General features: G+C 37.8%; 1 protein-coding gene across 1 annotated transcript in view; it reads right to left on the bottom strand.

Moving 5' to 3' along the window:
• DOCK2 (dedicator of cytokinesis 2) overlaps positions 1–14,228 on the bottom strand; it is a 486,757-nt gene that overhangs the window by 40,972 nt on the left and 431,557 nt on the right. The window contains exons 34-35 of the mRNA XM_012552398.3: positions 10,564–10,649; positions 550–706 (exon numbers count right to left, since the gene is read on the bottom strand). Coding sequence (XP_012407852.1) covers positions 550–706; positions 10,564–10,649 — 243 coding nt within the window. The remainder of the gene's footprint in view (positions 1–549; positions 707–10,563; positions 10,650–14,228) is intronic.

Raw genomic sequence — 14,228 nt, 5'->3', positions numbered from 1 at the left:
TCCTCACAGAAGATTCCCCAGTACCTGAAGCTTTAGTTGGGTTTGCCACAGGAAATTTCCCCAGCACACAAAGTTTTAACTGGATTCCCCACAGGAAGATGCTGCAGCACCTGAAACCTCAGCTGGGTTTCCCATAGGAAGTTTCCCCAGCACCTGAAACTTTATTTGGGTTCTCTACAGTAAGGTTCCCTAGTACTTGCAGCTTTAGTTAGATTATACATAGCAAGGTCTCCCATTACCTGAAACCTCAGCTGGGTTCCCCACAGAGAGGTTCCCCAGCACCTGAAGCTTTAGCTGGGTTCTCTACAGTAAAGTCCCCCATTACCTGAAGTCTCAGAAAGGTTCCCCAAAGAGTAGTTCTCCAGCACTTGCAGCTTTAGCTAGGTTTTCCACAGTAAGGTCCCCCATTACCTGAAGCCTCAGCTGGGTTCCACACAGGAGGGTTCCCCAGAACCTGAAACCTTATCTGGGTTCTGCACAGTAAAGTTCCCTAGCACCTGAAGCCCTTGCAGCATTCTGCTTGGGATGGCCCTGGGTGGGCTGGCATACCAATAAGTTCACTGTGCAGCTCATGCGGTTGTCCTTGCTCTCATCAGTCATCACACCCCGATAATCCAGCAGCTTTTCCAGAAGCCCTTTGACAAGAATTACAAAGTTCTCCACAGACTTGGAAATGCTTGGGTGATGCTCAGCACACTCTACCAATCTGCAAGCAGAGATAGAAAGGGGAATGATCTCAGAGCCAGGTGAAAGCAAATGCCTTTGATGGAGGTTTGGGGGAGGGAGAAAGGAGGAGAGGAGCTGGAAAAGGGCAAGAGAGACAAAATTGGGCCATGAGAATGACCAACTAGATTTACAATGCCCACACAGGAGATTAGCAAATTAAAGGTAATCTCTAAATGAACACTTTTCATCATAAACACAAAATGTACATTTTGTTCAAGACATGTTTCATATTCATAACATGTTATTTCCTCCAACTGAATATAAACTGCTTGACTATAAAGATGATTTCATTTCTGTTTTGTATCCTTTGCACCTAGTAGGGTAGTTGGAACAGAAGAGGTGCTTAAATGCTTGTCAATTGACTGATAGAAATTAAGACACTAAAATTCATCTGTAACATAAGAGATTTAAACACCATTAGGAAGAGCTTCCTGACACTAAATTACTGACAGTGGGGAGTGTGATAAATCTAGCAGAGATCCAGTACAAAAATGACATACCCTACCAGAAGCCCTACTAGGTGCTTGCATAAATATGAAAGCATAAATATGAAGGATGCTACTGATTCTCTTTGCTAAGACCTGTAATAGAGTAATGTTCTGGCAACTGCTATCTAATACATCTTCTGAGGAAGATCAAATACTCTTCTGCTCTCCTGATCCCAAAAACCTGAGTACTATTTATTTTTTCTATTGAAAATTAAGAAATGTTGCTGCAGAAGTATTAACCCAGCCCTGGTAGGGAGTGGTAAGAAAAACTCATGAAGCTAACTTCATTCTGATGCAACAGGACAACTTAGGGGACATTTCCTTCCTCCCCAGGTGTTCACAGTCATGGATTCTTGGAGTTGGGAGTAAGCTGAGGAATTATGTAGTCCAAACTCTATCTGAGGAATTGTCTACTTTACAGCAACCTGGAGTGAAGAAGACCTGAGTTTAAATCTGGCCCTAGACACTAACTCTGTGACTCTGGATTAGTTAGCTAACCTCTATCTGCTTCAGTTGTAAAATGGGTATAATAACAGCACCTCCCACAAAGCTATTGTGAGGACAAATTGAAATGACATTTGTTAAGCACTTTGCAAATTTTAAAAAGTAATATATAAATGCAAGATATCATCATCATCATCAACAACAATGAGTGGGAACTCGGTACCTAACACAGGATTGCTATGAGGATCAAATAAGATAATATTTGCAAAGCATGTTATCATCATATGATCACTTTATCATATCATAATTGTTATTGTTATTTTTATCATTTCTTTACTTATTACTTCTACTTTTAGATAGTTTTGATCATTAAGAAGTTTTTTTTTTTTTCCTGTTGAACCAAAATTTGCTTCTCTATACCTTCATCCCTATTACTCTTAGTTCTCTGAGTTTGATTCAGCTTTATCTACATCTTTCCAAATATGTTACCCATGGAAATGATCACAATTGCTCACTGTGTGAGGTTCAATTAATTGAAAGTTGGGGTGTTATGCATCCCCATTCTTGCCTAATAACCATTACATTTTAAATTTACATATATCCTTCTCAAATATTTTGATGTCTGTTTTTACAAGATACCCCACAGAACCTATAAGATGGTAATATGTGTGTATCATCACTCCCATTTTCTATCTATGATTCTAGAATCATAGAATTTGTGATGGGCGAAGACTGCAGATTTTATTATGTCTCACTCTTATTGTTTAGATTAGAAAAAGGAGACTTAGAGAAGAGAAGGGATTTTTCCAAAGGTACAGAACTGGTGCTAGATTTATAAGTAGAACCTAGGTATATGTGCTAATTACCAATTCAAAACTCTCTCCACCATACCATAAAACTGAGGCATAGTGAGTTCCTGTAACTTGGAATTAAGCTGCATAGCGATTTAGTATCTATTACAAGTATTATTTATTTATCATAATAAGAAATTAAGTCTAGGAATCTAGAACCTATATTCCTTCTCTTCTACTTACACTATTCTACCCTCCATACAGCCCCTTCCTTCTCCCCCCCACCACCACCACCACTATTTTTCCTTAGAGCAACACTACACGTGTATTCAGGAGACACAGACATTCCATCAGCATTAGTAGGCTCTAGTTGTTGCTATTTCCAGAGCCAGTTTAGTTCCTAGAGACACCTGGAAACATTTGAGAAACAGGGACCTTGGATATTCATTTGGTCCCCATGCAGCAAGTTGGGCTACAAAGAGATGGCCTTCCAGTCTGTTGCTATGATCAGACAAATCCATCTTCCCTACAGGGAAAGCACCTGTTTTTAGTCTCACAATAACATGATGCAAATCAACCTGTGATTTAAACAAAGCTTGGTCTCACTCCATATTTTGTGTGTTCTTCCTTCCAAATGACTCCTACTACCAGCCCCCCTTCCCACTTCTAACCAAGTAACAAAGATATTCAGATTTTTATACTTGCCAGGTATCTCACAGACTTTGATTTGTTATCCTCCACTGCCTTCCTGGGAGGAAAGAAGAAACCCTGAGATGGGCCCTCAGTGCCTGAGTTGGTGGAAAGGAGTGCTCTGGATATATCTCTGCATTTCTATCACTCTACAAATTCTAATCTGAAGATGGATGGAGAGAGATCCTTGAGGAACATCTCCTGACAAAAACTGAGAGGAACAAACCGATTCTCATTGGCCTGGTGATGGAGGTATTTTGGAGAAATTAACTTAATATTTTTCCTAAGGCTAGAATGGAAGAGTGGGCTTGAATTGTTACCATACCTTTTGTCTTCTTTTCTCTCTCACAAGAGATAGAGGGAATTAATCATCTAATGTCTTGCTGGTTTCCACTCAAAGAGCAACCACTATCAAGTGCCCTCTAGAAAGATGAGCATGGTCGGTCCTAAGGGATATGATTAGTTTTCAGCTGAATTAGATTGAACTGAATAGAATCCAATGCATAAATAGTTGTCTCATGTTACAGACTGAGATCCCTGACTCTATTGGGGAAGAATCAAATAAGAACACTGCAGTGAAATGAGTGTGTGGGTGGTGGGGTTAATGATCCAAGGTCCTGGATAGCCTCTCATTTATCCAGATAATGTGCTTTGATTCTCTGACCCAAAAGTTGCTTACAAGTAAATAGGTTGATGACACCCTAATGGAATTCAAGGACCCACAGGGCAGGCTGACTGTCCCATTAAATATAGTACCTGCACTGTTCAACAACAACAATAGAACAAGGGAACAATTTGTTCACCATTCAAAGCTCTGTTATTGCTCCCAACTGAAGCTTTAACATTACTGTTTCTCTTCTGGCTATCTGATACAACCTATGGGACTCCTCAGATCATCCATATTGACTTATGAGTCATGAGTTCTAGATAGAAGTTAGAACTTACTTGGTCTGATTTTCATTTTCCAGGGGAAGAAATTGGAGCCCTGAGGGACTATGAGTCTCTGAAGGTCACATAGATCATATGTGAATTTGGACCTCAGGTCCTCTGACTTAAAACTTGATCATCTTTTTTTTTTTTTTATAACTGACTTAAAAAATTAAGTTATAATAAAACAGGCATTTTTATAGCATAGTACAATTAAAATATAATGTACATGAAACTGCAAATCTATTATGCATAACTTACCATTCCTTTCAGACATATGACTAAATTATCATATAAGTTTCTTTTTTTTTCTTCCTTCTCCCCTTCTCTTCCCTTTCCCCCCAGCCTAGAGATGACTACCAGTAGACACAAATACTTTGCTGCCCCTTCTGTCATATTGCAATGGGGCTTATCTAGCTTGAGTCATATTACTTTGGAGCCTTGTTCTTACTTCCATAGCTAGTGCCATTACTTTTTTGTCTCACCTAATATAGGTAAACTTGGGACTTTTCCTCTTGATCATTGCCAATGATATCATTGCTCTTTTGCCTTAACTAATTCAGACTAGCTTGGTCTAATTTCATCCTTTGCTAGGTTGCTGTTGCCATTTTGGGATCCCCACCCCTATGTCTCTGATAGGGATCATACTTCTCATTCTGCAGGTAAGAACAGTCATCAATTTTGTGATTGAAGGAAGGTAGTTATGCAGCAGGTACGAAATACAGACCAAATCTTTTCAGTCTTTTCCCACTCTGGAAATTCTGTTACTAAGCCCTTGGGTGGAGCTAGCTGCATGTGTCCCTGTGGCCTATTCCATATCTATTTCTATTATCTCCTCCCAATCCTATTATACTCCAGCCTTGCCATTCTGTGATCATTACCTACTGATGGCAGATAGGAAGAACAATATCTTTTTGCCAGCAGTTTCAATAAGGACAAACAAGGGAAAAGATGATTCTTGTCAAAATTTGTCCTTCATTTTCAACTACACACTCTTTTACCAGTTGTAACTATGTCACTGCTTCAACATTCCAGATCTAAGCTTTTGAACTGAATCCACCTTAAGAAGAAGAGCATAAAATATTCATAAACTGCTTTGACCTCCAGGACAGGTGTATACCCTGCTTATATGATTTCTAACTAGTCTTCAGTTTAGATGTGGTTTAGACTACTGATTGAGAGACAGTTTGGTGTACTGAGTGACACTTATGGACTGTGTCACCCTGGAAAAGATTATTTAGCTGCCTAGTGATCTCCTAGGCAACCCTCTAAAGATAGAGGTGTCAAACAAGTAATCAGCAGGGTCAAGGTAGCCCACAAATTGCCAAGTACAGAACCAGATAAAAATGTAATTGGGAAATATTTAACAAAATAAATAACACTACAATCAAATATAGATAATGCTAATATGAGTTTTTCTAAGTCAATATGGAGCTTGCAAGAATTCTTATGAACATCTGAATGGCCTATTTCTAGTTGAATTTGACATTACTGCTTTCAGACACTAAGCTGCATGTGTGTTGATCTCTACTGACAAAAGGAGTTTTCATTAGACTATGACCTCCTTCAGAACACTGACTGTTTTTGTTTTTTCTTTATTTCCTCAGTCCTTAGCACAATGCCTGCCACCTAGTGATTGACTCACCTGAGAGTTCTCTGTACCAGTGAAATATAGACTCTAGCCCCTATTCCTATCTTCTTAGATTTCTAATGACCTTCCTAACCTCTCTCTCTTACCTAGCTTAATCTTACAACAGCAGCATATTTCTGTCTTCCTTCCCTCTGCCCAAACTCCATTGGTGCCTATAACACTCAGGCTATTCAATCGACTGATTGATAAATCATAGATTGATAAACATTTATTAAATGGTAATTATGAGCCAGACTATGTTAAGTGCTAGGAATACTAAAGCAAAAACAAAATAATCGCTACCCTCAGCAACACTACATTCTATAGGGAGACAGACAATGTGCACTGATAAATAAATATAAGGCAATCCATAAAGAAGTGGTGGTGATGGAAGGATGGCCACCATCTGGAAGTACTGCCAGCCATGACCAAAACATTACCATTCTTACTTTGTCTCTTATATTCCCTGGCTTCCTTCGATTCTCAGCTCAAATCTCACCTATTGCAGGGGATCTTTTTGAAGTTGACATTGACATTTTATATATCTTGAGTATACAGTTATTTGTATGTCATCTGTCCTATTAGAATGTGAGTTTCTGGAAGCCAAGGACCATTTCTTACCTTCCTCTGCATCTCCAGAACTTAGTCAATTAGTAATTGTGTAATTAGAAAGTGCTTACAATTTATTGACTGAGGGAATGACAATACCTGTGTGGCCTGGAGCAAGGCACTTAACTTTTTGAAGCCCCACTTTCCTCATTTGTAAAATTAGAGGATTAGACTAAATGGATTCTAAGCTCCTTTCAAGTTCTAGATCCGTGATCTTGTGAATCTTGCTACTGGAGAAACTGGAATTTTTAGGACTGAAATTAATTCCACTTATCAGTTTACCTCAGGTTTCTGGTTGGATTCTGACCTTGTGTTATTTCTTTAAAATGTTGGAGGATGGTTACATGTAGAGGGTTTGGGGATATTTTTTTATGGCTACTACAGGAACCACTAGCAAGATACCACTTATTTAAATCAGTTACAAATTTCTTGAGAAATAAGTAGCCTGCTGAATTGGGAGAGATATGTCTCTACCAAGTATACTTGACTATAGACTTGAATTCCCTGATAGGGAAAAAGGAGAAGGATGGTTGACATGTTGCCCCCTACCCTGTCTCTGTCTCTCTCCCTCCCTCTGCCCCCCCAAGGAATATTATAACTAATTCTTATCCTGAAGGGAAAGAGCCATAGAATTGCTCCATCAGGATATGCTTGTAGACCTGGCCCAAAAGCTACTGCTATACTGTTATTCTTGACTCAGGATTATTGGAACCTAAGTGTTAACCAATCAGCTGAACTGCCTGACTCAGGATTCCAACTGTTTCTAGTACCTAGCTTTCTATAGAGTGAAACTGTCTTAGAAAGCAATGGAGGATAAAGAAGAAGGGATAGTAGATAAACTGAAAGGTCTGCATTTTTCTCAGTGAGATGGGAATAGTACTGGCCTCCAGCCTTTGGAAATTTTCTACTAAGGTCTAAACTCTTGACCAATAGACTGATATGCTTTATGGAGAATGTCCAAAAATGCTGGGGGAAATAATGAATTTTGTCTCAGATTTCTCATACCTATTATCACTTTTTTTTCTTATTATGAATAATCCTTTCTTCAAGAAAGAATTTTTTTGATAAAAATTCATTTGCTGACAGTTTTTGGATTTGATGTACTCTTGCCCCCTTTGAAAATTCCAAAATGCTGACAATGTTTGTGTTCTTGTTCCCAGTCAATATTTAGAATGTTTTTAATGTATGTGGTCTCAAGAGATAAATATTGACTGAGGCAAAATGTCACCATTTTCCTTTGGACAATCAATCTCAGTATTCACAAGAGAGAGGTAGAGATGAATTCTCCTACTACAGGAAAATCATTTGCATTCTAACAAATTTAATGAGCCCTGTGCTCAGAGAGGATGAGGATAAGGAAGCAATATGGTTGAGACTAGTCTCCTCCAAGATCAGCGTTTTCTTGCAGGGATCTGATCGATTGCTCTGTGGTCTTTTTTGTTTGATATTCCTGAACAATAAAGACTTTAACATCAGAAGCCTGGCTTGTTATAAGATGAAACAGGTTTAGGAAGAGTATAGAAAAAATGACTCAACCAAAGATTTCAGGTGAGGAATAAGCACCAGACAATCCTAATTCACAGGTTTAAAAATAGAAGGGAACTTTGAGGCCGTTTAGTTCAATTCCTTCTTAAAAATGAGGAAACTGAGGTCCAGAAAGAGAGAATGAAATTTGCCCAGTGCTTCACAGAAAAAAAGTGGAAGAAATAGGGTTCAAAGTCCTATCCTTTGCTACAAATCCACAGCTATTTCCACAGTCCTCTATTACTTCCCACCACTGGCATGCTCCTCTGTGATCTATCACTTCATGACTCCCACAGAGACTAGATGGACCATGGATATTATCTACTATGGCAATATTTACTTCCTTATATAAATTATGCTGTCCTTCTTTGGACCTTTACAATGTACATGGGAAGGGGAGAGAGGGGACTGCTTTATTCTAACATTTCCACATTTAAATTTCTTTTCTCCTTGATGTCATTTAAATCTCTGGGTTATTCCTTTTTTTCCTTTTTACTGTTTTATAATCCCCCAATTGTTTTATAATCCACAGTGATTTTTTTTCAGAGGTAAAAAATAGCTATAAATTCAGTTGTCTAGACTAGTGTTCCATCAGGAATCCTTCCATGGCATCTGTCAAAAAATTCAAGCAATTTTTAAGTCCAGGATTGCTATAGGTCTGAAGTGGCCTTTCTTTATGTGTCCCTAACAATGGAGTGCTCAATGAAACAAGCTTGGCCAGGAGGAGGGCTTTTTGAGAGAACAGCTGGTTCTGGAAAGAGGAGGCCATGAAAATTGAGATCTTTATGGAAACTCAGCACTCTGTTGTATTAGTTTCCAAAAAAAAAAAAAAAAAGTCATTTGTTAAATAACTATTTGCCTTATAGGATCAGAGACTTGGAACAACAGTGACCTTTGTATTCAACTAGTCCAGCCTTCCACTGGGGAAAACTAAGATAAATTAAAGAGTTATTTGCTAAGGGTTATATGAATAATGTATGGCAAAATCCAGATTTGAACTGAAATTCGGTGCCTCCAAAACCAACACTTTTTTTTATTGAACCTTGTTGACTCAACTTCCTTATGAATTGTAATAATCTCCTGTTAGTAGTAATAATTGACATTTATATACTAGTCAAAAATCTGCAAAGTGCTTTGCATACATTCTCTCTCATGGGCCACACAACTCTGTGAAATAGAGACAATCAGCTCCTTTCTTGTTCAGGGAGAATATGAACCTGTGATTTTATCAGTGTAGAAACTACCAGTGTAGAAGCTTCCTCTGATCAACAGATGTCAATCGCCAACTCATCCATAACTTATATACAGTTTTAGAAAGTTGTTGGAGATAAAACAATTTGTCCATGGTATTAGGTGTCATCACTCAGGACTTCCAGAATCCAAGACTGTATCCAACCTACCATAATAGACTCTTATTTCTTCTTTTCTACCCCCAAGAAATTTTAGCAGATGGGGAATTTTGTTTTGTTTTTATTTCCACAGAAATGTTTATCTCTTCTGACATTAGAAAGTTTAACCAGTACAAGCATACTAGCTAGTAAAAAGACTTAACCTACATTCTTTCTCTGTGCCTTCTTTCTTCCCCCAGTTAAAGTCACTGAGACAGGAGGTTGCAGAGGTTCTTAAGAACAATCAAGACTAAATCATTCAATTATTCATCAAGCATCTCTAAGCTATAGGCTACATGGGGAAAATTATTCGTAAGAAATACTCCTGCCCTTAAGAAGCTTACTGTCTAATTAGGGAGACTAGGCATAAATATAGGAAAAGATCATCTTCACAGTGACAAGCTTAGCCTGGACTTTAGGGGCTCTGAGAAAGAAGGTTTTAATCATGTTATACCCCCTGAAATTTTGTTTCCAAAGGCAGATACCTTGGCTTAGACTCCAATGCTATACTTAGATCAAAAGCCACTTCTCTTGGTCATCTAGAAAATTAGTATCAAAATCAAATAGAAACAATGGCTAAGAAACAGTACATAAGGATCCCTACAGGCTGCATGTTGACTTAGAAAATGATATTATTTTATTATTATATATTTTACATAGATAGATATTATTATGTTATTAACATTATTTTTATTCCATTGTGTTTTTATTAATTTTGTTAAATATTTTTCAATTACATTTTAATCTTGTTGGATTACTGCCTTGTATTTGACACCTCTGATCTAGATCTTTTGATAACCAATAGAAAATAATATTTTTGTGAGAGGGGATTTAAGTGTCAGTTAGGCAACAGACATGTATTTGTTAAATGTTTCCTGTAGAAAGTGGTATTTGAACTGACTCTTGAAGGAAGTCAGCTAAGCTAGAAGGTAGAGGTGAGTAGGGCATATCAGGAATGGGGGACAACCTGTAAAAAGAAAGGGAATTAGGAGATTATGTGTCAAATGTGAAGAACAGGAAGAAGGCCAATGTTGCTGAATCATAAAGTACATGGAAATGAAGAAATTCTAAGAAAAATGAAAAGGTAAGAAGTAATGGTTGTTAAGGACTTTAAAAACCAAGATCATTTCATACTTCATCCTGGATTTAATAAAGAGCCAGTAGAATTTACTGAGTTGGGGAGTGATCTTCATGGTAAGACCTTCATGGGAACCTCTCTAGCCTCAGTCTGTGAGAGAAAACCATCAAGCAGATCCTCAGTTTCCAAAGACAGGTCCCTCAAGAGAATGTATAAGCTTCGTGGCTCTTCCCCATAAACTCACCCTCTCTCTATTATTAAGACTTACATAGACTCCAGCAGTTGCATGTATTGTTCATCACCGTGTCCTCCTTCTACTTCATGGTCCAAATTGAGGATGATTTCGTTTTCAAACTGTAATGGTGGTAGAGTTCAAAAGAAAGAAAATATATCAGTCTCTAAGGAAAATTCTTAGCTTTAGGAAACACCTGAGAACATCCAGCCTAAACAACAATGGAGAAAGTCTGTGGCTCATCCAATCAGCAAAGGCAGTCTTGTCATATTGCTCTGCATCACCTGACCTAAAAGTTCTAGGAAAAAGACCAATGGGTCACAAGTTAGAATATTTGTATCTTCATTCTGCTTCTCAACTTAATTGAAGGCAATTTCATTTAAATACTTAGAGCTTCAGTTTCTTCTTGAAAGTAAGGATATTTATACTTGTACTGCCTACCTCACAAGGAAAGTGTTTTGTGAGCTTTAAAGCAGAAGAAAATATAATCTGTTATTATTATAATACCTATAATGATTATTGTTATAGGCCAGGCAGCCCTATTGGAATCTTGTTCTGTTGTGATTCAACCTTAAATATAATATCTAGTGACTCTGCATCTCCAGGACCTAGTGCAATGCTTGACAATAAGCACTTAATAAATGCTTATTGGTTGAATGATTAATTTTGAAGCAAATTTTATCCTCTGTCAGGAAGAATGAGAGAAAGATCAGGAAAGAAGAGGGATGACTTTAGATTTACTTTATTCTTGGGGACAAAGGATAGCACTCTGGGATGTAGAAGAGTGGGTCTGAGAGAGCTCTCCACTAAAGAAAAGAATATTCCTTAATACTCTTGCTTTAAGAACTGTAATCACATCAATACTACTTGGATTCAAAAGGACTCAACTGCCTGCCTAATTGTTTCACTTATTATGCCTATGATTTCTCAAACCAAAATAACTTTCCTTGGCCAGCCTTCTCCTACGTTTTCTTTCAGGATGTGAGGTCCCTGAGAGTTGGGACTGTTTTGCTCTTTTATTTATATCCCCTATACTTAGTATATAGTAATATATATATATATATATATATATATATAAATAATTTATTGATTCCTTTATTCATTTATATGGAGAAAACTTTATTATTCTCACTGAATTGAACATAGGGAGTATACTATGATAAATATTGATGATGCATGTAATCCCAGGACAAGATCCTTGCCCCTAGACTTTACTATTTATTTGGAAAGATAAAATACCTACATACAAAGACACCTACAGCACCAACATAAGACAGTACCTGTATAAAGCCCTCTAGAATTTCAGAGGAGGGAGAAATTACTGTAGTTTGAAAGTTTAATGGAAGAGGTGACACTTGAGCTTTAAAAGAACAGAAACATTTGGATTAGCAGAGAGGGGAAGGATGGAAATTCTTGGCAAGGGATGGAAATTCTTGGCAGAGTGCATAGTGTGAGGGGAGGAGGGAATGGCAGGGGGTAGTGAGAGAAAAGGCTAGAGAGGTAGTTTGTAGGGAGCTTTGAATGCCAGCCACATTTCTGGGCAATGAGACTCACCAAAGAGGGACTCTGTCTCATAATGTGTGATCCCTTCAGAGCTAAGCTCATGACAGGCAGTTATTAATGTCAATTGTTATCAATAAAGCTGTATTATTAAATAATGGAACCAAAAAGTAGCTCTCCTGAAAAAAAACCTGGATCTTGTATATGTATAAATCATGAAAAAAGGTTGGAATGTTCCCACCATATAACAAGTGTTTCTTTCCTTGCCAAGTAGGGAGGGGTAGGAGCAACCTCTATCCCTCTGAATGGAGTAAATAAGCAGCTGTCTAGAGGCCACAATGCATCCCCTAGGGGGGAAATTATAGGGTGCTGGAAGAAAGAGAGAGAGATTGGCTGCTTCTGTACCATTTCTAGGATGTCTCTGCTAGGGCCTTTGCAAGGTCACATTCAGAAATCTCTCAAGCTGGAGCTTCAGCCTGAGCTGCTCCACACCAGCACAAACCGGGATTGCAAAGTGGGATTCAGGTCCCACCTGCCCCTCCAATCTCCAAAATAAGAAGTTGGGGAGACAGGTATGACAGAGAAAAATACTGTCTCTGGGACAAATGGTGCCATCCTCCAAAGTGGGAATATTAAAGTCGGAATGTTAATATCTACTTGCATTTGTAGAACATTTTCCTGTTATAAACCTTAATATCTATTATCTCATTTGATCCCTACAAAAATCCTGCAAAGAGGGTAATCATAATGATTAATGATGATAATAGTTACATTTATATAACATTTTAAATAAGGTTTACAAAGAGCTTTATATAGCATTTTCTTAATTGATCCTCATAACAAAACCCTGGGAAGTAGATATCATACTACATTATTTATTATTCCCATTTTATATATGAGGAAACTGAAGCTCAGAGTTTACATGATTTGACAAATAAATTGTAAAGTTGGGATGCCAACTCAGATCTTTTAACTCCATGTCTAGTCCTCATGTTTGTGCTGAATCAATAAGAAAGGATGAATAAGGGGCACAGCAGGGCTGAGAGCATGGCAGGGTCCCTGTCTCAGGAAAGTATTTGCCCCCCATGTCCTTACTATCCCTATTGTGAAACTATTCATAGGTTGTAAAGAACTGCTATCTCAGCACCAATTCTAGTATGCAAAGTGGGAGGAAGTGCATTTTGTATTGGCTGGCCAAGGCTGAAAGCCTCCCTCTGAGTCCTGATTGGGCATCTTGTGTCCTACTACTGATCTTAATCCCAGAGCCTGCTCAGGGTACTGATGCTTTTAAAAGAAATGACTTATATATGTCAAATCTGTGGGAGTTTGCTGAGACTGTGTCCCTTCTTCTCAGGAAATATAAGAGGGACTGCTCATTCAGGATAAAAAAAGCCAGAGAGCCAGACCTAGCCCAAATCCAAATGAGACTTTGCCTCACTAATTGGAGAGATGGTACCGATTTGCTCAATCCATGGTAAAGAAAATCAGTTTTGGAATATGTCCACAGATGGTTGAAAATGAATGATAGAGGAAAGGAAATCTAACATATCTATATCTATATCTAGCTATCTAATTTAAAAAGAGGCAGATGTATCTAGGGAGAGAGGAGATTATTACAATGATTAATTTTTTCTCTTAATTTTTCCCTCTTTAAAAAAATGAAACAATTAAACCAAAGTTAAAGTAATACTTTGAAGAAATGAAGAACTGAAGAAATGAAACTATAAATCTATATTGACATGGCTAAAGGGTAGAGCTGTCTGCTCATATTCAAAGAAATCACCTGGTGCTTACTTATGCTAGGGATGTGGATTCTAAGGCTGTCAAATTGTTTGTTTGACATGCTGGTTTCACTAGCTAACCTTTAAATGTCCCAGCTGGAACCTTCACTCTTTGTATTGTGTATAAAAATGAATTCATCTTCTATTTCTCAAAAACAGGCTTTCTTCCTGACCTCTCTGTTTCCATAAATTGAACCAAAAGTCTCCTAGTCACTTTTGATAGATACCAATAAATCAAAAATGTGAGCATTAGAAAGGTTTTTAGAGATCAATCCAATTCATTCATTTTATAGATAAGGAAACCAAGACCTAGAGATGCTTAGTGCTTCATCCAAGGTTATACCAATAATGAATAGCAGAAGCAAGACACCAATCTAAGTCTTACATCTCATACATCTCAAAATCAAGGAACTATCTTTG

Source organism: Sarcophilus harrisii, chromosome 2 (genome assembly GCF_902635505.1).
Source record: "Sarcophilus harrisii chromosome 2, mSarHar1.11, whole genome shotgun sequence".
Classification (NCBI taxonomy): domain Eukaryota; kingdom Metazoa; phylum Chordata; class Mammalia; order Dasyuromorphia; family Dasyuridae; genus Sarcophilus; species Sarcophilus harrisii.
The sequence above is the reverse complement of the archived record's forward strand: the minus strand, read 5'-3'. Positions and strand labels throughout refer to the sequence as shown.